The sequence below is a fragment of the Contarinia nasturtii genome, unplaced genomic scaffold (genome assembly GCF_009176525.2).
Source record: "Contarinia nasturtii isolate CC-2019 unplaced genomic scaffold, AAFC_CNas_1.1 Cnas_scaffold_864, whole genome shotgun sequence".
Lineage (NCBI taxonomy): Eukaryota > Metazoa > Arthropoda > Insecta > Diptera > Cecidomyiidae > Contarinia > Contarinia nasturtii.
Window position 1 is genome coordinate 2,655,658 of NW_022198211.1, and position 27,540 is coordinate 2,683,197.

Here is a 27,540-nt window from a genome sequence, read left to right on the forward strand (position 1 = left end):
TGAATTTTGCCATTGTTTTAATGGTGTCAGTGTTTCTCGTGTTATTCTCCAGATTCCAGGCAATGAATCAAAAATTTGCTTTGCACTTGCCATTTTCATTATGTAAGGAACAACTACAAAATATGAACTGTAAGTTCACAGCTCTTATCGAAAATCGGGGTGTTACATATTGAAAGGTTTACTGATAAGGATCAAACATACTCTGCCGTATTTAAAAATAGAAAGAATTAAATAAATTCATTTTTACACATGAGATTAAAATGAATGATATATAAGGACGAAATCATTTTGTAAATCAAAAAATCAATGAAGGCTCATCACATTCAAAATCAAGTCCTTTCGAATTGTATAATGATTGCGTTATTAATTTAAAAATATAAACAAATCACCGTCAAAGAAATGTGTTCATTCACGCAATCTTTGTGGAACACCACCAAGAAAAATGTTTTTCTTTTTGAATGTCAAATATTCACAAAGACTATTGTCTATCGAAACTGAAACGTCATTTTAGACTATTTGACAATGTCATGCAGTTGTGTTTGAAAGTGGTCCGATTCGTATTCGTTGCACTAGACTAGGCGATACGAAGAAAATGTTAAAGTTTTATGGAATTTTCAATAAAAAAAATTTGATTAAAAAATTCCATCAAAGAATGAAATTAAAAATGTTTTTTCTTTTCTTTTTATTTAAAATCGAGACAAAATTTCAATTTGGAATGTATAATTTGAATTGTGTGTAGAGCTTGGTAGTGTGTAATGTGACCAACTTCACTGCAATCACAATGCTTCGGAATGAAATTTGTGTGAGGCCACCACATTGACGACATTTGACATTCTATACTACACAAACTTATAGCCCATTGGCATTCGCATATATACACATTTGTAACACCATCAAAAATTCCTCTGATTCTTCTCTCTAAGTTTTTTTTTTCTTTCATTAGTCCACTGAATTTTAATTTTTCTTCTGTTCAAATGTGTTCTCAAATGCCGTCATTTTAGTTTAGTCTAAAAGAACGACGAACATCCAACCAGAAGCAAATAATCGAATCCAATTTAAAAATAAATAAATAATAATTCGTGATTAATATTTGGTGTGTGATTTTGTATCGATGACGGTGAATTTGAAAATACGTAAATTGTGTATGGAATTGCAATCAAGGTTGGCAGTGAATGTGAGCAAACAAATGAATTTTTGCTGGAAGTGCGGTATTGAATTTACACCGATAAGAAAAATGTTAACCAATATACGAATTCCATTTTTCGCAACATCAACAAAACATTGAAGCTGTTTTTGGGCTTCATCAATTCACTCCGTTCAATTCATTTCGGTATCGCAAAGTGAATAAATGACCGAACAAAGCTAAAATAAATTAATCAAAATTTTTTAATTTGCACACCAAAAACAAAGGCAACAAATTGAAATTGCTGGTGAAACTAAACAACAATTTCGACTGGAGACTGGGGTGTGAGCACATAATTAATATATATTACATACCAAAATCAAATTGGAAGAGAGAGAAAAAGAAAAACAAACACAAGAGAAGAAGAAGAAGAAGAAGAAAAGAGACAAATTATTATTATGCCGTGAAAATACAAATAGTATATGTTGGAAAGTGCGATTTTATTTTGGCGTTTATCCGATATAATTGTCGGTATTAACTAGTGATCGGTGTGTGTGTGTGTGTGTGCGCTATATTTACGGCGGTGTGTGCCCGTGTGTATTTGCGTTTGCGTTCGGTGGTGTGACGGATGTGTCTTTCATTTTCCGTTTTGTTTTAGTTTCATATTTTTTTTTCTCTGTTTGTTTTAATTGAAGTGCATGAAGTAATAAGCGCAAAATAAACAATCATTCCAATCATTACAAGGTGTTAATATTTGCGTTTACACACATTTATTGAGTGCGCGTACGAAGCGAATTGGATGGCAAAGCACGCGCGCGACTATAGACTGAATTCGAATTGAAATCGAAGGTCTCACACTCTGCATGCATACGCTGCTAGATTCGACTAGAGCTCAATCAAATACATACAACTTTAAGTATTGTGAACTAATAAATGACACACCAAATCGTTTCAATCAACAAATTGAAAACAAGGAAAAATATCAGCGATAAGTCAAACAGAATTATTATTAATAATCAAGGAAATTATTATCAAGTCAAAAAAAGAAAGAGAAGAGTAATCGTGAGAGAAAAGTGAGTGTGACCAAGTGCCGATTTATTATTTGTTTGTGTGTCTTTTTTCTGTCGCTCCCTAAGTTTCTTCATTCATTGTGTTGAAACTATTGGTGACAGATTGACGGATCGATTTCACACTAAACATGGGTGGTTGTATTGGAATTAATCGCAACGATGGCGATACTGCAAATGGATCGTCATTAAATGTATCGCGACCGCTTTCGGGTAAGTGTATTATTAAACATTGAATTCAAATAAAAACGAAAGACAATTTTTGTTTTTTGTTTCGTTCAATTGGTGTTGAGTTGATTTTTTATGACATTTACGGTGATAAGATTGCTGCAACCTATTCATTATTATATTGATCTAAATTCATAACATTTAAACTAAATCACTTCATTTTGTTGTTCTTCGATCAATTTGTGTTGATTTGACGATTGAAAGTTTAAATTTTTTTTTCGACGATTACATAAAAAAATTGATTTAATTGATTAATTAGGAAATTTAATAGGTGGAAACGGTGGACCACCGCGAAAGAATCATCCGCTGTGTCATGAGACAATACGTTGGAAGTCGGATGTGCCGTTGACCGAAGGACAACTCAGATCAAAACGTGATGAATTCTGGGACACCGCACCAGCGTTTGATGGCCGCAAAGAAATTTGGGATGCTTTACGTGCCGCAACTGTTGCTGCCGAAGCATTGGATTTTCAATTGTCACAGGCCATATTAGACGGTGCAAATATATCCGTACCAAATGGGTAAGTGGCGACTAACGTTTTATGAACAATTTCATTTAAATCGTTTCACATGGTAATTTCGCATTGCAGCTACTTAACGGAATGTTATGATGAACTAGGCACACAATACAAAGTACCTATATATTGTCTATCGTATCCTATAAACATTGTGAAAGAGGACAATGGTCGAGATTCACCAGCTGAATATTCAGAGCCAGTCGATGGTGGCATCGAAGTTATATTGAAATTACGTTTATCGTCATCATTTTCCGATACAAAATTAACCGTTTATTCAAAAGACACAATCGGTCAATGTAAAAAGAAATTACAAGTGAGTGAACACATCTATATAGTCGTGCATAATCAATTATAAATGAATCATTCCTTTTTTTATTTAACCAAATTAAAAATAATCACGCGTCACTACAATTCAAATTTATTTAGTTTTATAATTGTTGTTGGTGTTGTTGTTTCTTTTCACACAGGCACAAGAGAATGTAGATGCATGTTGTCAGCGATGGTTTTACAGCGGAAAATTGTTGGGCGATAAAATGTTGATCGAGGACGCACAAATCCAACCGCAGTACATTGTACAGGTTATTGTAAATACTGAACACTATAATCATGGTGTGACAAGCTAGCCAATATACAATATTTATGCCATGTACCTATCCGAAGAGAACAGTATGTCGCACACAAGCAAAACCTAACACATCGACACATACAGAAAATGCAATCGTGTGAAGAGGGAGAATGAAATTGGAAATAAATAAAACAAACAAATAACAATGCATACAGGTGAAATAAAATGCATCGAATATCGGTCATTCGGAGATTCATTTGCATCAAACACATTTAGCCCCAAATAAAATAATAATTTAAATTTAGTGCGGCGCAATCATATAAATTGTAAATTCCTATTTCACATACATATATAAATATGGTTTATGTGCGTTGAACAACACAACAATATTCCATGCACTTCCGATTGTGCATGATGTGCATTTATGAATTAGGAGAGATCTTATCAAATATTTAAAAGGAGAAACGAACTAAGAACCAAACCGTTTTAAAAGAATTTACCCTAGCGAAACAAAAAAATAAACTACAACTATATAACAAACAAACAAAAAAAGCGATTTAAGTGTGATTTATTAGATGAAAATGTAATATATAGAAGAAAGAATGAACATATTTTTTTAAGTTGATAATAATATGAAGTTAAATGAAAAATCGTTATTTTAAATGAAACCTATTTACTTTTTTACCTGATTGGTGTGAAGAAATGAGATGTTTAAAGATTTGTTCGAAATTTAACAAGGAAGACACACACACATACGTAGACGACATATTGGTTGAATGAAACGTCACAAAAACAAATGACATTGTGAAACAAAGAAAAGAGACGAATGTCCAAAATGATGGTCGGCTAATAGATGTGGTGTGTACGTTAATCATTTTGATCACAAACAACACATGAAATGTGAATTGTATACAGTTGTTTTCGACTCAACACAATGAGTCAACATAAATGACTAGACTTAAAAAATCTATTTGCACTTTCACACAAACACTCATATTGAATTTTGAGAACTCAGGTGCTTTCTTCTCAATTAAAAAAAAAAGAAAAACAATTTTGAATAAAATACGCTGAAAGCAATAAATTTTTTATGCTCAATTATTTTGTCGATTCTCGTGCAATCTTCCCAATGCTAATTACTTTTGTCATCACAATTTTGCATGTTTTATTTAAGTCATTTGTCTGAATTTGTTCAGTTTCAACTGAATGGATTCGGTCAATAAATAATTAGCTAAATGAAGAAGGAAAAAAATCATTTTAAAATCATTGAAGCGAAAAAGTACAAAATATCTGCGTCATTGATTTTGCTCTCTATTATTACTACACATATAAACGACACGTTGCTGTAACAGCCATACATCAGGAATAAAAAAAGACACAAATCAAAAAAATTCACTTCAGCGATTATTTTTTTACACACACACACACACACAAAAACACATTAGTTCGTACGAAATGTATCATCAAAGTGCAAATGTGAAACAATAAATTGTATTTGTGTACATAAAATGATTAAAGCAGATGATAAGTAGATAAAGATGTAATTTTTTTACAAAAGGCACAATATTGCCGCATGCATATTAGGACTCACTATAGACATGTTTTGTTTTATTTCATTTTTAATTTGTTAACCGATTGTGTCATGCATACACGAACACCGTTTTACTCCATGAAAATGTTCGTTTTCCGATTATTATTATTATTCTTTGTACTCAATTGAGATTCGGTTTCGTTTTAATACAATAATTTTCTAATTAGAAGAAAAACAATAACAAAACTAAGCCATAAATACAATTATTCTAGACTTTTGTGCACATTACATGAAAAATGAAAGGGAAAAACTCAATATCATCGAACGAGTTTTCTTTTTCCAATGAATCACGATAAAAACAAAACCATTTCAATGTGGGCTATGTCATCTTACTAAATGCATTTTTCTCTATTTGCACAAAGTGACGAGTCCAAATTGAAATTCACATTTGATCATAGTAATAAAACAAGCACAATCAATCTGAATTTGAACATAATTTTTTTTGTTGTGGCACGCGTTGTAAAATCTATTTAAATTTGACATCCGCAATGACTTTCATTCAATAACACTGCGCTTTGAGTGACTTAAAACAATGATAATTAATTCTCTTGTTAAACACGAATTTACAGGTTAATATATTTCAATTTGAGCAAGACAGTTTTTTAAAAACGAAAAATCAAATCATTAACGGTTATTTGAATGACATTTTTCAGTGGTTTTTCAATTATAAATTTGCTTGGTTTGATTGCATTTTTTGTGTACCACTTATGATGTTCTTTTCATGATTTATACCAATTTTTTTTTGAATGACAATTAGCCAATATATATTTGTATGTTTTGTTAACAAGTATTTTCTGTAGTAGATCGTACTGAGTCCGGCGGCATTTTCTCAACCGACAATTTTGCTTATATTTCTATATATATAAATGACATACATAAATGAGAAAAATGTTGCATTTTGTTTCCTTAATACTCGTCTTAATGTATTTTTTTTATTTTAAATTTAATATTAATTTATCGAAAACCTATTTTATTTTGCCATCATAAATTGTTAAGCACTGAATGAAACAAGCGTAATGTATAAAACATCAAACGTCTTATATTTGAAAGAAATTTGATTTTTAAATAACATTTTACTCAAATGCATTGATTGATGTTGTTCACTATAGCGGTGTGTTTCTATATTGTAAAAAAGAGAAAAAAAATAATTTGGAATTTCATTTTAATTTCTAAAGAAAACAAATTAGATGAAAAAAAACGAAACAATTTATATAAAATTATCTTCTATTTTTATGAAATAAAACCCTTAGTTATTATAATGAAATTAATTAGAAATAAATGTAATTTATATGAATCAAAAATGCATTCTGTCTTTTATTTCTTCTTTAACACAGAGAATCAACACAGAGAAACATAAGAGAGAATTACTCATTGCATATGACTAAGATTTATATTTATCGCATGACAAACAGTCCAAAATATATAGTGCGTGATGGGTTCTTGTTTTAAATTTTAACGAAAAGAAATGGCTCGAGTTTTCTCACAAAGGCGTAATCATTGCGTCTTTGATAATTATACGTTTATCAACTTACAAGTCAACTTATGAATATATTTCAAATGTATATAGGTATGCATCGCTTACTTGGAATACACTTCCATTGCGATTTGACATTTGGCGTGTAGAATTTTTGTGGAGAAAAATGTCAATGTCAAAGTATATATTCATTCTCTGTTTGAAAACATAACCAACTTATTTGTTTTTTTAAATTCACCAGTAAACCTTTCAATATGTAACACCCCGATTTTTGAAGCATTTGTGCGACTTTTCATATTTGACGTTTTTAAGCCCCTCGGCGTTTCCATGATGATCTATATCATAAACTACTGGAGATAATTGATTACATTCTTTGGCAAAGTTGTAGCTCCTAATGAAACGAAATTTTTTTGCTACCACGTTGACCACCCCCGACCCCTCCCTGGTGGCAAAAAATGACCCAAAAGGAAAACCTAAAGTTATTAAACGGATTTTGAACCCTTGAAGGTCAAATGGGCATATATGTTTCTTCCCACGAAAGGTACGTCTATCCATGTTCTATCCACTGACATTATGTCAGTGACATATTGCTTTGACTCCAGAGGAGACTCAGTTTCGGGAGACACGAGTCCGAATTTTGGATTTCTCGTAAAAAATTACCCTTAGGGTCACATTGCATGACCCTCTGACCATCCCTTTGACCCTTAAACTAGTTTTTTAACTTATAAAGATCAAATGGGCCTATATTTTTCTTCTCATGAAAGTCGCGTATATCCATATACACTGGCATATTGATTTGACCCCCCAGGGAGACCTAGATCGGGCGGCACGGGTCCAAACTTCGAAAAAAGTACTAAAATTTGAAGAAAATCGTCAAAATGGTATCCAAATCGACCCCGACTCCAAAATTGACCCCACTATTGGATTCCCCGTAAAAATACCCTCAGAGTCCCGATCTAAAGAGATTAGAACGTTCTCGATCTAAAGAGATAATGAAAAATTAGATTTTTTAATTCTAAAAATGGTGTTCTTTTCAATTGAATTGTGGCTGAATTGCATTAAAAGTGAATCTTTCACGTTTTATGTGACTCGTATCAAGTTTTCAATTGAAAAACACAATAATAACACAATAAGTGTCAGTGCTTGAATAATGAATGAAAATGCCAGATTTCATTGTAAACATTTTTATTATAAAATTTCACCATTTTCAATTTGAATGCCGATTTCATTAATTTCATGGGTCGTACATTTTTCATAGGTATTGATAATTTCGTAGCATTTTTTTGGCCCGTTTATTGTGTACTTCAATTCAAAGTATTTATCATTATGGAACGAATAATTGGCTTCATAAAGATCTTGAATACATAAATGTGTGCCACATCCAACCGTGATAACATTCGAAGCGGTCGCTTCTGTTGCTAGCTCATTGTCGTGTTTGTTGTCAATGTTTAGCGTATAAAATAGTCGATCATCAAAGAAATATTTGTTCACGGATGATGTTAAGTTGTCGTAACGATATTTGTACTTTTGTTTGGCTTCGAGTCCGTTCATGCCACTGTTATTATCATCAATACCACTATTGATTCGAACTTTTTCGGAATAAATCAACAAATTTGGATCCGATTCGGTTGATGTAAATGCCGCAAAGCCATTAGCTTTAATACACTCTGCTCCTGAATTTTGCCATTGTTTTAATGGTGTCAGTGTTTCTCGTGTTATTCTCCAGATTCCAGGCAATGAATCGAAAATTTGCTTTGCACTTGCCATTTTCATTATGTAAAAAACAACTACAAAGTATGAACTGTATCACCAACGTACATTGTTTTGCTGTCTAATTTGATCGAACTGTCAGTGTGGAAATGTCACTTTTGACAGCTCAAAGAAAGATATTATTCAAAGAAAAACGTTAAAAAAAGAAAAGAAAAACAAATAAAAAGCGAATATGAACTGTGCTGTAATATTTTTTTTCTCGATTTTTTTTTCTGGAAAAAATTCATTAGCAATACATCAATATCAAATGTAATTAGTTTTAATGTTAGTAATCATATAACCGTTATTTAGTAAAGATACAAAAAAGTGTGTTTCCGTCTTGCTCTTTCTCTCTAGTTTTTTTTGGTCTAGTTTCGAACACATCGCATAACTTAAAAGTTCTTTTTATTTTCAAAATATTAGACTGAGCAAATGAATGGGTGAATTCTAACGATTTTCTTTGTTTTGCCTGATATCAAATCAAACCAGCACTTGGGACTAATACCCGTACATATTTTTATTTATTTTTTTCGTTTTTCGTTAGTAGGCACATTTTAAATAAATATACTAAACGATTGTTGGCAATCAATCAAAAATCAATGGGATGTGTAATAAACTCGCACACAAATCAAAGTAAATCTAATCAATTGAATTGTGTTTGTATGAGTGTGTCTGTGTTGTGCAATGGAAATATATATATATTTGTAAATCAATCAAAAAAACTTTAATATATCCCGTGTATATATCATTTTATGTTTAGCTCGTAGAAAAAAAACAGCATTATTTGTTGTTGTTTCGTTTTAAATAACACATGCATAGACTTTGTTGTTTAATTAAATAACTCGTTTTTCATTTGATACACAAAAATTGGCGCAAAAATATCCTTAATTTTAATAAAGTATTGTGTGTGTGTGTGTGTGTCTTTGTGAATGTAAGACAAAACGATGGTCAAACTCAAATTCAAATACAATGTGTTAAATCAAACTGATTTTCATATCGTCTTATTCAATTATCTATAATATTAATCAATTTCTTATTATTTGTCTTTATGCTTCGTTTCAAACGACTCGCTCCATTTAGAAGAAAACAAAAAAAAAACACAATATCATCAATAATAAATCAAATCACATCCATTCACAATGAAAATCATTGAAGAGCGCTTATCACTGGCCAGCAACTCTTTTCTCTCCCATCTTGGTGGCATGACAAATATGAAAAGCAACGCTCGAAATTTATTTGGTATGTTTTTTTAGTAACGCTCTGATTGTTTTGCTCTTAATAACTATTATAAATGTCGAATGCCATAAATCGATAAAAATGTACTGAAATTGTGCAAACTGCTCGCCGGCAATACGGAGAATGCTATCGATGTTAGATTACTGATTCGTTCGGCGAATTCGGCAATTGAACGTGTCAGGAGACCAATCGGTGGCGTTGCACTGTTAAAATGTTGAGAAAAATACGATATTTAAAACGTATTCACATGAGTTCGTTTTAATCGAATGATTCGTACCTGACTTGATAGAATACTTTCAAATGTATGGCTGGTAGTCCAGTATTGCTTGGATTTGATGATGATTGCTTTTGTGCTGAATCCGCCGATGGAACACCATTGGATTTAAGCAATTTATTTACAATATATTGGAGAATGTCGTTGACATTATCAACGGTAAGACCAATGGCTAGTTTTTGATGTCTTTGGATAATGTCATCGGATAAATCGGTCAATTGAGTTGATGATGTCGCCAAACCCGTTGAAACATAACACACAATAGCTGCACAATTATTCTCATAGTTCCAACGACGTCGGCTAGATACCGTGTAATCTCCAACAGAACAACCAGTTTCCTCGTCTAAAAAAAACGAAAATTATTAGCAGAAAAGAAAAGAAAAAAGAATATGACGGCACTTACAGTCGAATTTGTCGTTGTGTGAATGAGCCCAAACTTGCCATTCAACCAGTGCTTTTCGTGGCAATGCCGGCACCACAATATAATCCATAATTGCATTGGTCGTTCGACGTTCCAATTGGCGTCGCGCTTCGGCTATATGGTTTGGATTTGTTACAAAACAAATTCCCTGTACTATATCTCGTAATTGTCCGTGTGTGTTCATTGCTTTAGCAATTCGTGAAATGTGTCGTAATGCTAATTTGCATTGAGGGCGAATTCCACCATCGATGATCGTCATGCTACCTTGTGTGTTAGTTAATTGTGTTAGTTAATGCATTTTATTATTAATATCGATTTATTGGAAATTGAATGAAACAACGTTAAAGGAAAATGTACTACTTCGTGTCACCTGATCCTTATTCGCTACAATAAAATTCAAGATGGAAAAAATTAAGAAATGGAGTTCTGGACTCGAACATCGTATTCTGATCGTTGACAACGTGGATGTAGTGGGGCTTGAATCCATCTTGAATTCCATTGCGGCGAATGAGGATCACATGACACGTAGTAGTACTTTTCCCGGTGTAGTAGTCAATTTCCAATAAATTGATATTAATAATAAAATACATTTGAATTAACTTGAATTATGTGTTAGATACCTGGTACAAGCGCAATTTGACCTGAAAATAATTTAGTCGAAAAAAGTTGAGTCCAAAAAAAAGCATCTAAACTAATTTACTGTTAACAAACCTGCAATGTATGTAATTTCACCGACTCGTGTCGATTGACTGTATGGACCAATATTGGCTGGTGCCCAATGTGAAATACTTTGTACATGCATCGTATGGCGTTGATTGTTGATGTCACTGTTTCGTGGTTTGAATGCAACGCCTTCCATTATCACCTGCAAACCATCGGGAAGTGGACTCTCAATGCACACGCGTGATGGTGGATTTTGAAAATTGAAAGCCTTCACATACACGTCATTGAGTTCAGCATAATCATTCATGCTGCGCACGTACAACGAAATATAACACAGATTGTTGAGTTCATAGCCATTTTCAGTAACTATTTTCACAAGAGCATCGATAGCATTTTGCATTCCCTCCGCTGATGTGGCACCAACACCTTGAATTCCAGCAATCCACATCCAACCACGTGGATTAATACCAATATTTGGCTTATTTTCAATCGGTCGTTGTTCAATATCGTAATTTAATGTTAAATTTTTTGATGCCAAACCGTCGGTCACATCGTTTGTGTTTACATCAAGCAAACCATTTCTTGTGGCATAACTACCACTGGCACCACCATTCACCGAAGATTCTTCGTCCGAACCAACCAGTTTTTTCGTAATTATTCGAACTGGAGACGATAATAATGAACCACTTTGGCTCAAACTATTGCTTCGTGACAGAATTGCAATTTCTTCTTTGCTCATCGATTCTTTCATTCGATTTTCCATTTCGATGTGTTCCAATTCGGTTTCACTCAAATCCGGATCGCTTAGGTCACCTAAAAATGGAATTTAAACGTAAACTCTGTGTTTGTTTCATCAATTGGAAATCCATAAATGGAACTCACTGTAGCTCGATTCATTCAAATCGCTTATGTAGTCAATTGACTTTTTGACCACAACTTCTGCTTCATTTTCTCGAGATTTTGCCATTAAACGCAATTTCGTGAAATTTATATATCCCACCGGACACACCGGATCCGATGAACTGATTATCGTCTGAAAATCCTCGCTGCAAATGAAATAAAACAACAAATAAATAAATAAAAAAAACGAAGAGGTAGCAAAGTTCATATAAATTCCAAAATATACAAGACGACATGTGTTCATTGCTATTTTTCACGCTGAAATCGAATAAAATATATTGAGCTGACATTGAATCACAAAGTATGCAAAGTTATCTTATTTACAGCAATGCATGGTTTAGGATTTTTTCGGCCGATGATCGTGATTTTCATTATCAGTTGATGGGGCCACATTTGCAAAATAATTACAAATTCATAGTCACATGGCTGCAGCCAAGCAAAACATTGTTTTTGTTCATGAAAATATTTATCAATAAAAGAACAAATACGAAAATGTATCACAAAAGCGCGAATGAGGCACAGAGATTAAGATAATGTTGACTCAGTGTAATCGATTTGTATACATGAATGCCTATGAGAATAAGTAGGATTTTTTTCACACAAAAAAGGTATTATTGTACATTGTTTATCTCATGTACGGCACTCAGTATAGAGAAACGGTTGTCAGAGTGGAAATCATTTTAATCATAGAACAATCAGAAATAATAGAAGACACACATTGATAACGGTGAAATGCAGTGAAGTATGTACATGTACACTGTACAGCATTGATTGATTGACTTTAACATCTAGGAAAAATACAATGTGTGAGACAATCATTGCAATCTTGAAATGGAATATAGCATGCAAGTGAGGTTATTCGTCCGCCAAAACACTTCATTCAAATAAACAACTTTCCAAAAGTGACTTTTGAAATGGATTTATCAATATCTGAAATCTATTTTGATTGAATTTTGTTTTCTATATCAGAATTAAATGTAACAACCAGGGATCTGAGAATTTATTTACGTGAAAAATGATTGTTGACATTCTAGTGGCTTGCAAGCCATGGCAAAGATAAAATTATGATTATAATCACACTCAACAAACGATAATTAAACGAACAAACAATTTCCAAGCAAATCAAATACGCATTTATTTTGTCTAGTGTTTTGACATCGAGCGTTAATGTCATTGCGCTTTTTTCCAATGAACATCTAGCCACGGCTGCAATTGGCTAAAAAAATTAAGAACGCTCACTTTTTTTCTCCATATCGGTCAGTTTCAACAGTTTACATGCGTTTATAATTCGTTATCGCATTCATTCATTTTCCTTTTTTTTATTATTGCGGTCACCGTCATACTTGTAGCTTTATTTTAGTGCCAAATGAGATTAGAAACCAAATCACGTGCTAAATCTAATTTTAAAATATTTCAGCTGACGCGAATAGGGGAAAGAAGAAAGAAAAGCGCGCGAGCAACAAAAACACTTTACAAGCCCCGGCAACTATATCGATAACTATAATGGCGACTATAGTTTTCATTTGCCACACGGAGCATTCGTGCAAATAAGGTTCAAAAGGCAATGACATCATCGAAAATCGTGATTACTACAGCACAATATTCACACATATTATGCAAATCACTGAACATGTATAATTTCTTTTTAATTTTTAAATCTTCTTCGCCAGAACTGTGGGGTGTACAAACAGAATTTTTAATCAATATGAATAAAAATAGCGTTCTGCGATTTTTATTGTTGACTATGAAGAATTTTTAGATTTGATTTAAGTGTGGGCAAAACATATGTTATTATCACTTTACGAAACAAATTAAGGGCATTATTTGAATACGTCAAATTCACGTGCATGTTTTTCACTGAATTAATTTTACAAATGGGGGTTAAATCACATGATTCTATGAAATTTGTATTGAATATTTAAAACAAATAACTGTTTACTTTGTCATTTGGATTTTCCAAGAACTTTTTACTTTTTCAAAATAAATGTCGATGCCATTTGAGCGGAATAAACAAATCGAACGAATTGAATGTAAAAAAAATAGATGTGAAAATTGGCTTACATGCAAATTTGTTGCTTGAATAGTGGACAATTTAAGGTAAACGATTCATATTCGCCTCCCTCACCGCATACATTCAACCCGTATTTTTCTCTCATCTTTTCGAGATGTGGTTGAAGTTCACGCAAAGATTTGCCTAAATGACGATCTGGCACTAAACCTAACGATGCAACCTTAATTATTATTGAATGAACTTGACAATCTATCATCTCTTGCAGCAGTTCAGTCTGATCTCTCCTCCATAAATATGCGAGCGGCACCAAATTCAAGCGCATACAACTGCAATACATGACGAAAAAAATGAATAAAAAACAAACATCAAAAATGTTCGCATTCAACCATAAAATATGTAAATGTAACGTACACATTTTCCACGCGAATTCTCTGGTAATCAGAAAATATAGCACCAACTGCAACGGCCTCAACATTCACTTCATCTTTGGTCATTTTCAATAGGTTGTAAAGGTCTTCGACTTCATCGTCATCAGTTGGCACATAGTATTTTCCCGTTTGAGTCGATTGTCCCTTTGTTTCCATGCGATACAATGGCAATTCCATCGCTTCGGCAAGCTTTGTAATGCCCATGTGTCCAACTGTTTGATACATATAGCTGTCTAGTTCATCTGTGTGTGTGTGTGCATGAAAGCAATGAATAGTAATAATCAAAAATCGATATTTATAACGCCATGCCTAGATGCAATAAGCCAGAAAAAAAACGATAAAAACGACACAAACAAACCTTTACCTTTGTCTTTGGGATGTAGATTTGCCAGAGCGACGATCTCATGACCCTCGGCAACACATTTCATCATGTTGTAGGAGCTGTCTTTGCCCCCACTCACCATTGCAACCACTCTCATTGTGTCGGCTATTTTATCGATTGTAGTACACCGTATGTATGAACAAAATTATTTATCTAGTCGTTTTCTGTTTAATTACAATACACACAGTGTTTGGTGTTTGTTGTTGTTATTATTATTTATATGTTTTGATGGATTCAATGAACAAAAGAAATAGAAATACAAAACAAAATCGTACAATAACAACAGAAAAGCAGCTAAGCAGAGTGTGAATTTGGCACCCGAATCTCATTCACACATTCGAAATAAAACCGATCTAAATCCGATATTGTAATATTTTTTGAAAATAAATTTGATTGATAAACAAAAAAAAAAATGCGAACGAACGAAAATTAAAAAAAAAACTGAACCGAAGAAAATAAAAGCGGTTATTGTTAAATAAATGTTGAGACGAAGCAAATATGTGTGTTTTTTAATTTCGATAGCCGGAGAGTGTTGGTTGCTAATGCGACGACAATTTGATTGATTGTACAAGACTCCATATGCGACAAAATTGTTTTCTTTTTTCCCTCTTCAAATTTTGTAAAGTACTAGTAGTATATATATTGTATATATCGTTTGTGTACACAAAGGCAAATGCACGGACGCAAACACGCACGGTATTCAAGAATTTCTTATTGGAAATGGGTCGCAACTGTTACTTTTTATTAGATGCACGATGAGAAAAATTAGTATAATGTGTTTCGGGCGAATATTGTATTGACGATGTGAAACTCAATCAAGCGTTACATTCGATGCTTGAATTCCGTATGAACGTAGACAATCTGCTGCAGCCGAATTTTGTTCGATGTCGACTAATTGTCGTAATAAATTTTTATTTGCTCTTATCTTGTTGTCGTTGAAAATACTGTGTGTCTCTCTCTTTTGCTTTGTGTTTTATTTTATTTATTTATTTTTTTGCCTCCTTTGCTTTTGTCACAACGCGCAAAGTACCATCATACACAGTTATACGCTGTGTGAGCTCTGAATTGTCACTGGTGGTTGTTTTCGTTCTTTTTGTCTCCTCTCTCTCTCTCACTCACTCTCTTTCTATCTATCACTTGAATTTTGGTTCGATGTGTGCGCTTTCTTTGCTTCAGATAACTAAACACATTGCTCCATGCGTGTCTTTCTACGGCTCGCTATGTACGTGTTGGGTTAGCCGTCGAAAATATTTATATTTTTGTTGCTTTGATTATTATCCTTAACCGTTTCGGCTGATTTCCATCGGCAGCTGCTTAAATTATTGCAAATTTATCCGTTCACTGTTGGCTCAATTCAATCGTATTCTCTCTTTTTCTCTTTAATGTCTCTCTATCTGTGGATTATGAGCTTTTCCACATTGATGTGTACAAAATGCCATTATTTCACACTCACGCACACATTTATTTTTTTGATGATAATCTTATCCACTTGTTTTGAAGAGAAACAAAAATATCGAGAGCAAAACGAAAAAGAAAAACAACAACAAATGTTGCACAATGTCTCCACACAAAAACGGAACACACCGTAAACTAAACTAGATATATATATATATATATTTTGAGGCCTTTGATATTAGCTGACAAACTCGCACTCTACTCCCGAAATTTGATCGACAAAAAAAATATTTACACACTTATTTGATTCTGTTTTGCTGTCGTTGTTGGGCGTTCAATTTTGCACTGCCACCACATTATTTTCGCTTATAACTTTTTTTTCTTTAAAAGCTTTCGGATGGATTCGACTATATAAAATACCTGGATATTTCAAGATGTCATCGATAAAGAAATGAAGATTGATCGAACTAACGAAAAAAAAAATGGTTCAACGATAGATGATAGTTCAGCGTATACGACAAAAAAAAAACGAAACGGAGAAAAATATGTATGTGTGTTTATTAAAATTAGTCTCACGATGTGTATGCAGTGAGCACAATGAGCAAATATGGTCGGCGAATTAGTGCGAATATTTGACATTTTCAGCACAATTCAAAGGTCACTAATATTCACAAACACATTTAGTCAGACTGTCAATAAAAGATGTATGAGAGAGCGAGCAGGCAAAAGATATGAACACGAACGACGTAATATCAGTTCAATCAATCGGTCTGTATGTCAGTTTTTCAACATTTTACAATCAGCTGCTTCAGACTCGGTATGTCGAATTCGAAGTGAAAGAAAATTAAGGTATGTTAACATGAACACAGTGCCAAAATAACAATTCAATCATATATTTTTTAATTTTTTAATTTTTAACGCAGGCGATAATTCCATGAAATTCGATACACATCTGAACAAACACATTTCACATTGAGTCATATTTTATTCTATCTTCACTGAAATTTCTTTGTTTCCACATATATATACTGTCCATATATAAACAATGCGTGAGCAGAAATGTTCATAACGCGTGTGAACCGTGCATAATGTCCAATGTAAACACAGGTCGACACATGCATACTGTTTCACGTACAAAGTCTTACACAATACAATTGACATTGACGTTTCGAACAAAAACGTGCTTCAATCGTTTATGAAGTTTGTTTATACACAGATAAACACATCAAACGTCGCCGCCAACAAGTGAAAATAAAAATACACACCATTTTTCTTCGTTATGTTTTCTTCGTCAATATTCATGGTATGTGGTTAAATTCGATGAAAAATCAATGAAAACATCAAAATGAACGCCGAAATGCTGATAAAAGCACGTAAAGTGTTTGTAGAAGACACAATTGTTGAGGTAACTATGACTTACTTATTACACAAGAACTCTCAATATCTGTTTCATTCTCCATTTCAGTACACTGAAACGTGTCCACATTGTGCGTCGAAAGGCATCGACAATAAATTACGGTATTATTACATCAGTTTGGACGAAGCAATTTATAAATGTAACGGCGCGCAATGTCTCTACCCCTACGAAAAATTCATTTTTAAAAATGTGAAAGACAATTCAGTATATTATTATGAAGAGGTATTGGAGGGTGGACGAGAGGCTGTATTCCGTGTGCCTCTTGATGGCACAGACAATTATCAATCAACGAATCCACTGTCGACTGAACTATTTTGTGATAGTCAACGAAATCCTAATATTGAATCTTATGATTTGGATTTTTCGGATCTTTTTAACGATTTTGAAGCCGAACCCAAATTTGAAATTGATCCGAAATCAAACGTTGAAAATCCAGACTTTTTGGATTTTCTCGATGAAACGGTCATACCCAGCAAAATTGATACCGATAAAGTACTCGACAAAAATGGAATTGATAAGATGATCGCCAATCTATCGCCCATCAAAAATGAGACAAAGCTTAAGAGTGTCAAAGATGCCAGTTCCAGTGGAAAGGGTAAAATCAAAACCGAAGCCAAACTAACAAAATGCATTCAACATATTGAAAAGACAAAACGTTCAAAGAGTAAGAAAGCCAACGAAAAACCACCAAACAAATTTACGGTGGCAATAAGAAAGGCGCGTAAAAATCAATCAAATGGGAAGGTTTCTGCATCGCCTGTAAAAACTGAACCGGTGAAAGAGACAGTAAAGCAAGAGCCATTAAAGCAAACCGCAATAGAACCGCTGAAAAAGACACCAAAGCAAGAGCCATTGAAGAAACCCGTAACAGGACCGGCGAAAAAAACACTAAAGCGAGAGGCATTGAAGCAAACCACTATGGAACCGGCAAAAAAGGCACCGAAGAAAGAGCCTTTCAAGAAAACCGAAATAGAATGGGTGAAAAAGATCCCAATGCAAGAGCCATTGAAGAAAACCGCAAAAGAACCGACGAGAAAGACCTCAAAGCAAGAGCCATTGAAGCACGAAATATCAAAAACGAAAACATCGAAACGTTCAAAGTCGACATGTTCGACTGATTTACTTGTTTCAGCTTTGGATAATACCAATACAATGCGCCCAACGGAACTGGTAAAAAAGTTACAAAACTTGAATTCCATTGATTTAACTTCGATCAAATCGAATTTCCTCGCCAAGTATCTCAAGGAAAATCGACGAAAGAAGCGAGAGAAAAATGAAACATATAATTTGAAAAATATTTTGAAAGATTGGGACGACGATGGGAGTGAACAAGGGAGTGAACAAGGAATATCGAAAATCGAAATGGATTCAAACAAATTTCCCGATGAATTTACGGCAGTGGACGATACGGAGTCTATAATAAGTATTTCATCAGCAGCTTCAGACAACAGCGTCGCAATACTTAACTAACCACAAAGTGCTTAAAATATCAAATTACATTTAAGAATCGATTAAAATTTTCATTTTTTTTTAAATCGAAACATTGTATAGCAATAGGTTTAGTGTTGTTTTTAACGAAAGTATATTTACTTTGTCATTTATTAAATTTCACAAAAAAAAATCGGAGAATTAGAAAACGTCTATATAATAAATGGTTCTGTACAATGAATGTGATCTTTTCATTTTCTCTTGTCAACGTAACATTAAACAAACGAATATGGAAATTGGTCTTGTATAAACGAGTTTTCTGGTTAGTCGAAAATGAATCATGCTATCAATTCTTAAAAGTCAATTTCGACGAATTGAAACTTGTATCTTTTATGTATTTATATAAACAACGCGCTAGCACAATTGCGCTGAGCACACTGTCATATTTACAAAAAAAATGAATATGTAAAATGACCACCAACCAATACACAGATTATAGTTATTGTCGATACGACATGCGTTCTCGTACGGTAAGAAGATCTTTTGTGTGTGTGTGTGTGTTTTCAATTTTGTTTTAGATATCAGCAAAAATCTTCATATAAACAAAACAGTCAATATCGATGCTTTTTTGAAATGCTTACATAAACAAGATGACAAAGAAGTATTCAAAATTGAAAATAACATGTCGAAACTTGAAAAGGCATTCAATTATATACAGCTCGTATGATGATCAGCAACATCGTCGAAATAATGTTGACTACTTTGACAAAACACTGCACCGGCTAACGGTTATAAACAAATATCATCATACCACTTCAACCGAATTATTGTGTGTGTATGAATTTAGTTCGTCAACTTGATTTGCATCGAATACATCGTACAACAAGACCAACAAAGCATTGATTATTTGCATAACCTATAACTAACCGCTGACAAAACCATTTGAATTACATCGTTAAAATGGACAAACAGCGTGATATCTATCGAAAACTGATTGTTGATTTATTCAAAGACAACTTTGAATCATCGCAATTCGTTGAAAAATGTGATGTGCTGATGAAAGAAAGTGATTTTGAAACCATTCGTGATGAGGTGGAAGGAGAATATTTTGTGAAAAACAGAGGAATCACTCCGTACATCAAAGCAATCAAATATTTGCGGGCAAAAATTGAAGCGTGCACAGCGGCCGCCACACTATTTTCAGACATTGAAGATTACATATGCGGCAAAGAAAACATTGTGATTACGAAAATTACAAAAGGTAAACAGAAAATAGAATTATTTTTTAATTAAAATTATATGCGATTGAATGAAATTTACGTGATGGTATTGTATTGTTTGATAGCTTCCGAAACTCAGGCGGAAAGAGTGAGTATAACGAAGCGAAAGAAACAACAATCGAAGGATGCACAAAGTGAAGCACCCATAGTACACGCCGAATGCAAGTCACCTCATTCTTGCAAAAAATGTCGCATCATGAAAAAATGTCGCTTGGGTAAAACACCTTTCTCTCTCTCTCTCTGTTCTAAATTGCTTCGACAAAAATCGTTTTTATTTTTTATTTTTCATTCATAAAATGATAATCGTTGATCTTTCAGATGGAAGTGCTGTTGTAAAGAAACAACAAAAAAGGAAGCGAAAGAATAGCAAAAATATTGTTTCACCGGATGAAAACAATACAGAGCCGTGCAAGCCACAATATTCTGACATTTCTGATTCGGAGACAACGATCACTACATCATCACACAGCACAGAGTCCAACGATAAAAATGATGAGACCATATACCATCAGTTGCCATATGATGACCATCAATACACGCGTATTTGCTTCTATGGATCGAGCATAAATGAAGACGCGTCAAAAGTTGAAGAGAAGAAGGCTATCGAAATCGTAAATACGGTAGATGAGGTCATTGGAACGATTTCCAAACCAAATGATGACGAAGAGTTGAAGCAGCCAAATAGAAATCAGGTACCAAATTTGTTGCCAACAAATATCGCGTATCGATTCAAACAGAATAATGGATTGCGACAAATAGCACCAACGCAGTTCACACAATGTTTCAAAACCGTTGTTTCAAGTGCCACTTCAAGTGCCACAACTGTTCATCAAGCTCCAACAATTATTCGGCCGATTCCTCGCCTTGCTCCAAGACACATTCCGCCACTGATGACACGACCGAATCCACGTCTATTTTATACGCCAATCAATTTCAGTGCTCCAGTGCACGTCTTGCAAGGATCAGTCATTCATCAACCAGTCTACTACGTTCAGTTGTACCAACCACCGAACCATCAATACTTTACACATAATCGCTAGTAAAACCACCATTTTTATAACGGAAAGTTTCTTAAGATTTAGCATAAACGACGTATGTTTGGTTTCACGAATACGTAAAATTACACCAAATTAAGAAAAACTTCATCTTTTTTAGTATATAAATCAGCATGCCAAAATGCATTATGACTTCCTATTCGAAGCAAATAAAATAGAATCAACAAATATTCAAATGTATAGGTTTGTTTTCAATAAATCACTCTTTTACATAAACATTGGTCCTTTGATTGTATTGGTTATCTACACTCTGGCAATAGAGTACATATCTACATCTGTTGTAATAGTATTTGGCTGCATGATGTCATAGTTTTGTTGTATCTCTTGACGCACACATGTTTGCATTACAGAATCTGAAAGACGCAATTACACACTGCGAAAATTGTTGATGTCAAAAGGATTTATGTTGTTTGCATAAGTACGCGTTTGGTAAAGACAAGCATATATTTTGAGGTAGTATCCATTAATAGCAAGAAAAAATCGACCACAATCAACATCATCCAAAAAAATGGAACAACTTCGGCCAAGCTATTTGAAATTATTGACACAAACGCTGAAAGAAAATGTGAAAAAGACTTCCGAATTGGATTTGAACGATATGGCTTTAACACATTTTGGAATGAATGTTGAAGAACGTTGCTTTAACAAAAATCGTAATGTGGCTTCGTATTCAAGGGCAATAACAGCATCCCGTTTGGAAATCGAACGATATACATCAAGAAATATACTCTTTCCGATGATCGATAATGCAATGAAGGTAGAAAGGGCTACTTTGACGGACAAACGCAATGATTCAAATCAAGTTCAATGCACATACACATCGGACCAAATTAACGGTAAATTCTTTTACTAACTAGTCATTTATGTGTTCACAGAGTAACCAATTGTTTTTTTTTTTCGACAGTGCAAAAACGTTCTATTAACTCTGGTGTGACTGATGCTGCCGACGAACCGGTAAAACGACCAAAATACGAAGTAGACTGTGATGTTGTTGTTATAGATTCTGACGATTCTGACGCTGAATGCGTCCCATCCGACGAACAAAACAACGACATAGAACATTCCGATGACGATCAACTCATCATCAACATCAATAACAACATGAAAAAAGACATTTTGATGACTATTCAAACATCATGCACTGACTCCAAAGAAAAAAACTGAACACAACTCAATTGTCGACAACCCGTTGTACTGAAATGATAGACTTCAAAAAAGAAAACAAAATCTAAATATATATATACATTATAATAAATTAAAATGTAGAATTATCATGAATAAAGAATAAAGACTTATAAATACAGAAAAAATAAAATTAAAAGTAAAATAAAACCGAATTAACCGTTTTTATTCTTGCTTAGACAAATGATGACGGAAATTGTCAAATGTCAAATCGTGTTTCAAATTCACGCATAACGCGCCAATACATACAAGTGTCATTCTCTAACCAGACATAAAAGTGATTTCTCTTGTTTTGTTGTTTATTTGTTATTCAAAAAACGTAATATTATGGACGAGCCATTAAAATCTAGCGCCAAATCAAAATCATCTTCATCGAGTTCTTCGAAACAAAAAAAGGATGAAAAAACATCAAAAGAAGATATATACACGTCAGATTTTCTGCGTAAAAAATTGAAAGTTTACTTTAATCATTCGGACTTCAAAAGTAGTCTACAAAAAGATGCCATCAGAGAGATTATGAGAGGCAAGTAATTCAAATCAAAAATGCTTTTTTGTCGAATTTTATACTATGCGATTTATTTTCAATTAAATTCAATTATGTAGGAAAACGTGACGTTTATATTTCGATGCCCACTGGAAGTGGCAAAAGTTTATGCTATCAGGTGCTGATTTATAATATGAGATGATTCTCAATCTCTGATGACAAGTACTTTTCACTGTTTCCAACAATAATTTGTATTGAACGGTTATAATTACAGCTACCTGGTATGCTGCACGAGAACAAAATCACAATTGTCTTTTCGCCGTTAATTGCATTGATAAAAGATCAAATGGATCACTTGACAAAGATAAAAATATCTGCGGAATCTTTGAACTCGAAAATGACTACAAGAGAACGCGATCGGGTAATAAATGACCTGAAAAGTATACGCCCGAGCACAAAATTCCTATACATTACACCAGAACAAGCAGCCACCGATTTCTTTCGCTCGCTACTCGATTCTATTGTGAAATACAATAAATTGGCGTTAGTAGCCGTCGATGAAGTTAGTAATACAAATTACAATCGATTGCATCTTTTCCATTCGATGCGACTAATTTCCCAATCATTTTTTCCAGTGCCATTGCGTGTCGGAAATGGGTCATCAATTTCGACGGGATTACTTGAAATTGGGAGAGCTACGTAAACGATATCCAACTATAAAATGGATAGCACTTACAGCAACAGCATCGAAGGTGAGTATCATTTCTCTCCGAATTGTTCAGTCCCATTTTATTTCTTGGGCTCACCTATTCACTTTTCTCTTCTTTTGATCCGTTCTACAGGAAGTTACATCGGATATATTCAAACAACTTGCACTAAAAGATACAAAATCATTCAAAACACCATGTTTTCGTAAAAATTTATTCTACGACATTATTTATAAAAATTCCATTCAAGATGATTACATCCACTTGAAAGAATTTGTAACGAAATGTTTGAAGACTAAAAATCCCGATGATAAACCGAACAAAGCACCGTGCGGTATAATTTATTGTCGGTGAGAGAGTCGTCAACAAATTTTAGTTGAAAAAATTATATTAGAGACTGTTATCAAATACATTATTTCTATTGAATATAGAACGAGAGAGTCGGTGGAGCGTGTTGCTAATGGTTTGACAAAGCAAAATATCGTCTCCAAACCCTATCATGCTGGAATTAATGACAAAGATCGAAAACAATACCAAGAAGATTGGACCGATGGTAAATTTCCAGTAATTTGTGTAAGTATTTATCTAAAAGAATGTCATATGCGAACGAGTTTTGAGCAACGACACACTTTTTTTAGGCTACCAACTCTTTTGGCATGGGCGTAGACAAGGCGACTGTTCGATTTGTTGTGCATTGGGATGTGCCACAGAACATAGCCGCATATTATCAAGAATCGGGCCGCGCTGGAAGGGATGGCCTTCCATCATTTTGTAAATTATAAAATGAGTCTTATTGAAAACCATTTATTACATTTCATTATAACCATTTATCTAGGTCGTCTTTACTATTGTCGTCAAGAGGTGAAAACAATCAATTTTCTTTTGCAACAACAACTTCAAAAAGATCCCGACAACGTCAAGTCCAAGCGAAGCGTGAAAGAGTTTGAAAGATTGGTCGATAATTGTGAATCTTTGCGTTGCCGTCATTTGCTCTTTTCCCATTATTTCGGTGATCATCCGCCCGATTGCAAACAGAAGCAATTGTGTGATGTGTGTAAAGATTACAAAGGTAGCGAAAAAAAGTTGGAAAATTTTCATCGACTTGCTCTGAATGGGTTCACCAGTAAAATGGATGTGGATTTCGATAGTTCCGATTTGTATGAAGGTGGCCGAAATGCGGTACAGGAATCAGAAACTGCCTATACCCAAGTCAATGACGATGATCACGAGGAATACGGTGCAACGAAACGTGATGCAAAAGCCAAACGAGAAACAACCAATTTGATACAAAAAGAATTCGAACGACGCAAGCAGAAAATTGAGGCAGCCAAAAAATTGGAACAAACACAAACACGATCGTTTGGCATTCGAATTAGAAGCAGTATTCACACCAGTAAGATAGCTGGGTTGGATGTAAAGAAACGCGAAATTTACTTGGACTTCTTGCTGAAAGTGTTGAAAGAAAATGCAGAAAAGGCGAGCGAGAAACCACCACATCCATTGAAAGGTTGTGATTTTGAAGATATTGCTGCTGAATTGGAGTACAACTGTTTCACAAAAAATCGTGTGTTTGCAATGTACCAAAAATCAATCACAGTGGAGCGTCTACGAATCGATCGAAGCACCAAAAATAATGAATTATTGACCGAAATTAAGAATCACACACCGAAAAAGCGAACAGCATATGGCGGATCATCTGAAGCTATGCAACGGGATTTGGACGATTTTATGGAAAAGAATAAAATTGTGGACGAAACAAATAACACAGCGAATCACGCAAACGGTATGTCAAAAGTCATTGTTCTATGAAATATTTGTATGTGTGTGTATTGCATGTAATTGCATGACATTATGTCAGTTGACGTATTTAATTTGACGTTTATTTTATGATGATTTGACATTTCAGTGGGATTTCAGACTGCGCGTCAAATTAACAATAAATTGAGAGAGACAAATCGCATGAAGAAGGATCCATTGACACAAATGTCGATCAATTCATTTTTTTCAACGGCGTCGATAAAACGCGAACCTGAAGAAGACAATGTTGACGACAATCAAAATGGATTGGAAAATAGTCAACCAGCAAAGCGACGCAAAGTGGACATCGAAGCACCTCGAATTAAAACTGAACCGATGGATACGAATGAAAGCACCGAAAATATGACATCCGTACCAATAAAAAACGAACCGATTAATTATGACAGTGATTGTGGCACAGAAAAGGGCAGCGATGATGAAATGGATACCATGACACATACATCAAAACAACAACAACAACAGCCAGCAGCACCGCCACCAAACAGAATAACAACAAATGCAAAAAACATAGAATTCAATCCACAAAATGTCAAAACGGAACGAAATTATGATGGTGCCGACACAGACGAAGCCAGTGATAATGACGGTGAAACAGTGACCGGTGTGAACCAGGTTCAACGAAAAAAAACCAAATCACAGCGCGACAATGAACAGCAGGCAAGAGACCAGCGAATTGGAACACATAGATCAAATCAATGTGAAACGATTACCAGTCAACCGAGACAACTTGTACAAAATGAAATCATTTCGGAAATCGGATTAAATTGCGAAGAGGAATCAATGGCAATGGTTGTTGCTGAGCCAGTGAGAGTTAACGATGACATTAAAGATGAACCGGTTGAATCCGATGAAGAAACAGACGATGAAAGTAATGTTAACAATCAAAATGTCGAGCCTCAAAGCGTTAGTGCCAATTTCCACGATGATGATCGATATCAACAACCATCAACATCAACAGCGTATCCTCAACATTTCACAGCTCTACCGCCGCCGCCAATTCATCAAGAGCCAATTTACGATCAACCACTGTACAATGTTGGACTAAAGTCAACCAAATCAGTTGTGAATGCCGTTGATGGTAACCCATTATTGCGATTCAATCAATTCGAACGGCCAGCGGAAAGAGAAAAACCAATGAAAAATTATGTGGAAATCGTCGACGACGACGATATCAACTACGATGAATTGGGCGATGAAATTGAAAAGTATGTAGAAGATATGGAACAGGCGCACAATGAAGAGCTGGAACAATTGAAGAAAATCAATATGGCACAGCTAAGTATGATGGACTTTAAATTTATTTTCATTGTACGTTCATTCATTTTCATTTGTTTTGATATTCCAATTTAGATATAAAGGAACGAGCAGCATTGGCCGAACGCTTAAAAAAACTACTAAGGAAGAAAGAGCTCATCTATAAAGAAAAGGTTAAAGAAGAGGCTAAAAAAACCGAAAAAGAACAAGAAAAAATTCGTAGCAACTTCATGAGCGATCTCTTCGGATCGAATTTCAAACTTGATATTTTGGAAAAGCGAATGCTGCATAAAACGTTCGTCACGGATCGTGGTGCACGTGAACAAAAAGTCATTTCGTACAGTGATTTCATGATGAAGCCAATCAAGTGCGAAGATGAAAAAACCAAGAAAGAATATCACGTTAGCATGGCCTTGAACGAGCACATTCACAAAATGAATGAGGCAAATATGCTTGATTTGGTGCCACAAAAAGTGATCGACAAGGTTCGCAACGATAAGATGACAATCAAAAACAAAGTCGAACGATATTTAATGCCATTCTACAACGATAGACGCATCAACAAAAAGGAATATGAAAATATTTGCCAAACAATTACTCATTACCAATACGAAAGCAACGAATACAGTAAGTATTGGTCCACCGACATTCAAAAGGTGAAGATGAATTGTATGGCGATAAAAGCGAATTTTAATTTTTCTATTACAGGTTCTGCAGCCATTAGAGATCAAGTGCTGAGAGTTGTTACAGACTGGATTAAAAACAGAGAAAGTATGCGGAAGGCCAAATGAAGATATTTTGTTTACACGTTTTTGTTTTCTTTTTATAAATTTGTTTTGAATTAAGCATGAATTTTTTCACAAGTTTTTGTTAAATACAACATTTCTCATTTT

The 27,540-nt window shown here is 34.2% G+C and overlaps 6 protein-coding genes across 9 annotated transcripts; 5 read left to right on the forward strand and 1 right to left on the reverse strand.

Annotated features, from left to right (window-relative positions):
• Positions 1 to 857: 857 nt before the first annotated feature.
• Positions 858 to 4,988, forward strand: LOC116342387 (ubiquitin domain-containing protein 1). 3 transcript variants are annotated; one of them, XM_031769977.1, is made up of 5 exons: positions 858 to 2,196; positions 2,296 to 2,403; positions 2,678 to 2,939; positions 3,009 to 3,249; positions 3,404 to 4,988. In XM_031769977.1, exons 2-5 carry the CDS (start codon positions 2,322 to 2,324, stop codon positions 3,557 to 3,559), a joined length of 741 nt encoding a protein of 246 aa, XP_031625837.1. In that variant the 5' UTR covers positions 858 to 2,196; positions 2,296 to 2,321; the 3' UTR covers positions 3,560 to 4,988. The 3 variants fall into 3 exon arrangements, with proteins under 3 accessions (XP_031625837.1, XP_031625836.1, XP_031625838.1); XM_031769976.1 differs by having other exon boundaries at positions 859 to 2,403; XM_031769978.1 differs by having other exon boundaries at positions 859 to 2,403; positions 2,690 to 2,939.
• A 4,453-nt stretch (positions 4,989 to 9,441) lies between these two features.
• LOC116342317 lies at positions 9,442 to 16,791 on the reverse strand. 2 transcript variants are annotated; one of them, XM_031769862.1, is made up of 10 exons: positions 16,443 to 16,791; positions 14,604 to 14,791; positions 14,229 to 14,487; positions 13,868 to 14,143; positions 11,789 to 11,952; positions 10,955 to 11,719; positions 10,864 to 10,884; positions 10,226 to 10,507; positions 9,826 to 10,165; positions 9,442 to 9,751 (listed from the first exon to the last, which is right to left on the reverse strand). In XM_031769862.1, the coding sequence occupies exons 2-10, from the start codon at positions 14,722 to 14,724 to the stop codon at positions 9,598 to 9,600; spliced, it is 2,382 nt and encodes a 793-aa protein (XP_031625722.1). In that variant the 5' UTR covers positions 14,725 to 14,791; positions 16,443 to 16,791; the 3' UTR covers positions 9,442 to 9,597. The 2 variants fall into 2 exon arrangements, with proteins under 2 accessions (XP_031625722.1, XP_031625723.1); XM_031769863.1 differs by having other exon boundaries at positions 14,610 to 16,790.
• On the forward strand, positions 16,742 to 19,108 carry LOC116342318 (neurofilament heavy polypeptide). The gene is made up of 3 exons (XM_031769864.1): positions 16,742 to 16,871; positions 16,946 to 17,427; positions 17,488 to 19,108. The coding sequence occupies exons 2-3, from the start codon at positions 17,368 to 17,370 to the stop codon at positions 18,907 to 18,909; spliced, it is 1,482 nt and encodes a 493-aa protein (XP_031625724.1). The 5' UTR covers positions 16,742 to 16,871; positions 16,946 to 17,367; the 3' UTR covers positions 18,910 to 19,108.
• A 594-nt stretch (positions 19,109 to 19,702) lies between these two features.
• LOC116342506 lies at positions 19,703 to 21,361 on the forward strand. Its single transcript, XM_031770154.1, has 3 exons — positions 19,703 to 20,128; positions 20,213 to 20,362; positions 20,466 to 21,361. The coding sequence occupies exons 1-3, from the start codon at positions 19,828 to 19,830 to the stop codon at positions 21,185 to 21,187; spliced, it is 1,173 nt and encodes a 390-aa protein (XP_031626014.1). The 5' UTR covers positions 19,703 to 19,827; the 3' UTR covers positions 21,188 to 21,361.
• A 168-nt stretch (positions 21,362 to 21,529) lies between these two features.
• Positions 21,530 to 22,494, forward strand: LOC116342547. The gene is made up of 2 exons (XM_031770207.1): positions 21,530 to 22,038; positions 22,107 to 22,494. Exons 1-2 carry the CDS (start codon positions 21,711 to 21,713, stop codon positions 22,364 to 22,366), a joined length of 588 nt encoding a protein of 195 aa, XP_031626067.1. The 5' UTR covers positions 21,530 to 21,710; the 3' UTR covers positions 22,367 to 22,494.
• Positions 22,495 to 22,638: 144 nt separating this feature from the next.
• On the forward strand, positions 22,639 to 27,531 carry LOC116342300 (ATP-dependent DNA helicase Q-like 3). The gene is made up of 11 exons (XM_031769824.1): positions 22,639 to 22,907; positions 22,988 to 23,046; positions 23,143 to 23,430; positions 23,504 to 23,620; positions 23,711 to 23,925; positions 24,007 to 24,148; positions 24,214 to 24,346; positions 24,411 to 25,358; positions 25,482 to 26,672; positions 26,744 to 27,274; positions 27,356 to 27,531. The coding sequence occupies exons 1-11, from the start codon at positions 22,712 to 22,714 to the stop codon at positions 27,436 to 27,438; spliced, it is 3,903 nt and encodes a 1,300-aa protein (XP_031625684.1). The 5' UTR covers positions 22,639 to 22,711; the 3' UTR covers positions 27,439 to 27,531.
• Positions 27,532 to 27,540: the final 9 nt, after the last annotated feature.

Bases quoted from the DNA above. Each gene is read 5' to 3' on its own strand.
- LOC116342387 (XM_031769977.1), top strand. From the start codon at position 2,322: ATGGGTGGTTGTATTGGAATTAATCGCAACGATGGCGATACTGCAAAT. The intron at 2,404-2,677 runs GTAAGTGTATTA...TTGATTAATTAG, and splicing joins TGTATCGCGACCGCTTTCGG to GAAATTTAATAGGTGGAAAC. The intron at 3,250-3,403 runs GTGAGTGAACAC...CTTTTCACACAG, and splicing joins AATGTAAAAAGAAATTACAA to GCACAAGAGAATGTAGATGC.
- LOC116342317 (XM_031769862.1), bottom strand. From the start codon at position 14,724: ATGAGAGTGGTTGCAATGGTGAGTGGGGGCAAAGACAGCTCCTACAAC. The intron at 14,488-14,603 runs GTTTGTTTGTGT...ACACACACACAG, and splicing joins TCCCAAAGACAAAGGTAAAG to ATGAACTAGACAGCTATATG. The intron at 10,885-10,954 runs GTTTGTTAACAG...AATTATTTTCAG, and splicing joins TGAAATTACATACATTGCAG to GTCAAATTGCGCTTGTACCA.
- LOC116342318 (XM_031769864.1), top strand. From the start codon at position 17,368: ATGAACGCCGAAATGCTGATAAAAGCACGTAAAGTGTTTGTAGAAGAC. The intron at 17,428-17,487 runs GTAACTATGACT...TCTCCATTTCAG, and splicing joins TAGAAGACACAATTGTTGAG to TACACTGAAACGTGTCCACA.
- LOC116342506 (XM_031770154.1), top strand. From the start codon at position 19,828: ATGGACAAACAGCGTGATATCTATCGAAAACTGATTGTTGATTTATTC. The intron at 20,129-20,212 runs GTAAACAGAAAA...ATTGTTTGATAG, and splicing joins GATTACGAAAATTACAAAAG to CTTCCGAAACTCAGGCGGAA. The intron at 20,363-20,465 runs GTAAAACACCTT...TTGATCTTTCAG, and splicing joins CATGAAAAAATGTCGCTTGG to ATGGAAGTGCTGTTGTAAAG.
- LOC116342547 (XM_031770207.1), top strand. From the start codon at position 21,711: ATGGAACAACTTCGGCCAAGCTATTTGAAATTATTGACACAAACGCTG. The intron at 22,039-22,106 runs GTAAATTCTTTT...TTTTTTCGACAG, and splicing joins CACATCGGACCAAATTAACG to TGCAAAAACGTTCTATTAAC.
- LOC116342300 (XM_031769824.1), top strand. From the start codon at position 22,712: ATGGACGAGCCATTAAAATCTAGCGCCAAATCAAAATCATCTTCATCG. The intron at 23,621-23,710 runs GTGAGTATCATT...TCCGTTCTACAG, and splicing joins TTACAGCAACAGCATCGAAG to GAAGTTACATCGGATATATT. The intron at 26,673-26,743 runs GTATGATGGACT...ATTCCAATTTAG, and splicing joins AATCAATATGGCACAGCTAA to ATATAAAGGAACGAGCAGCA.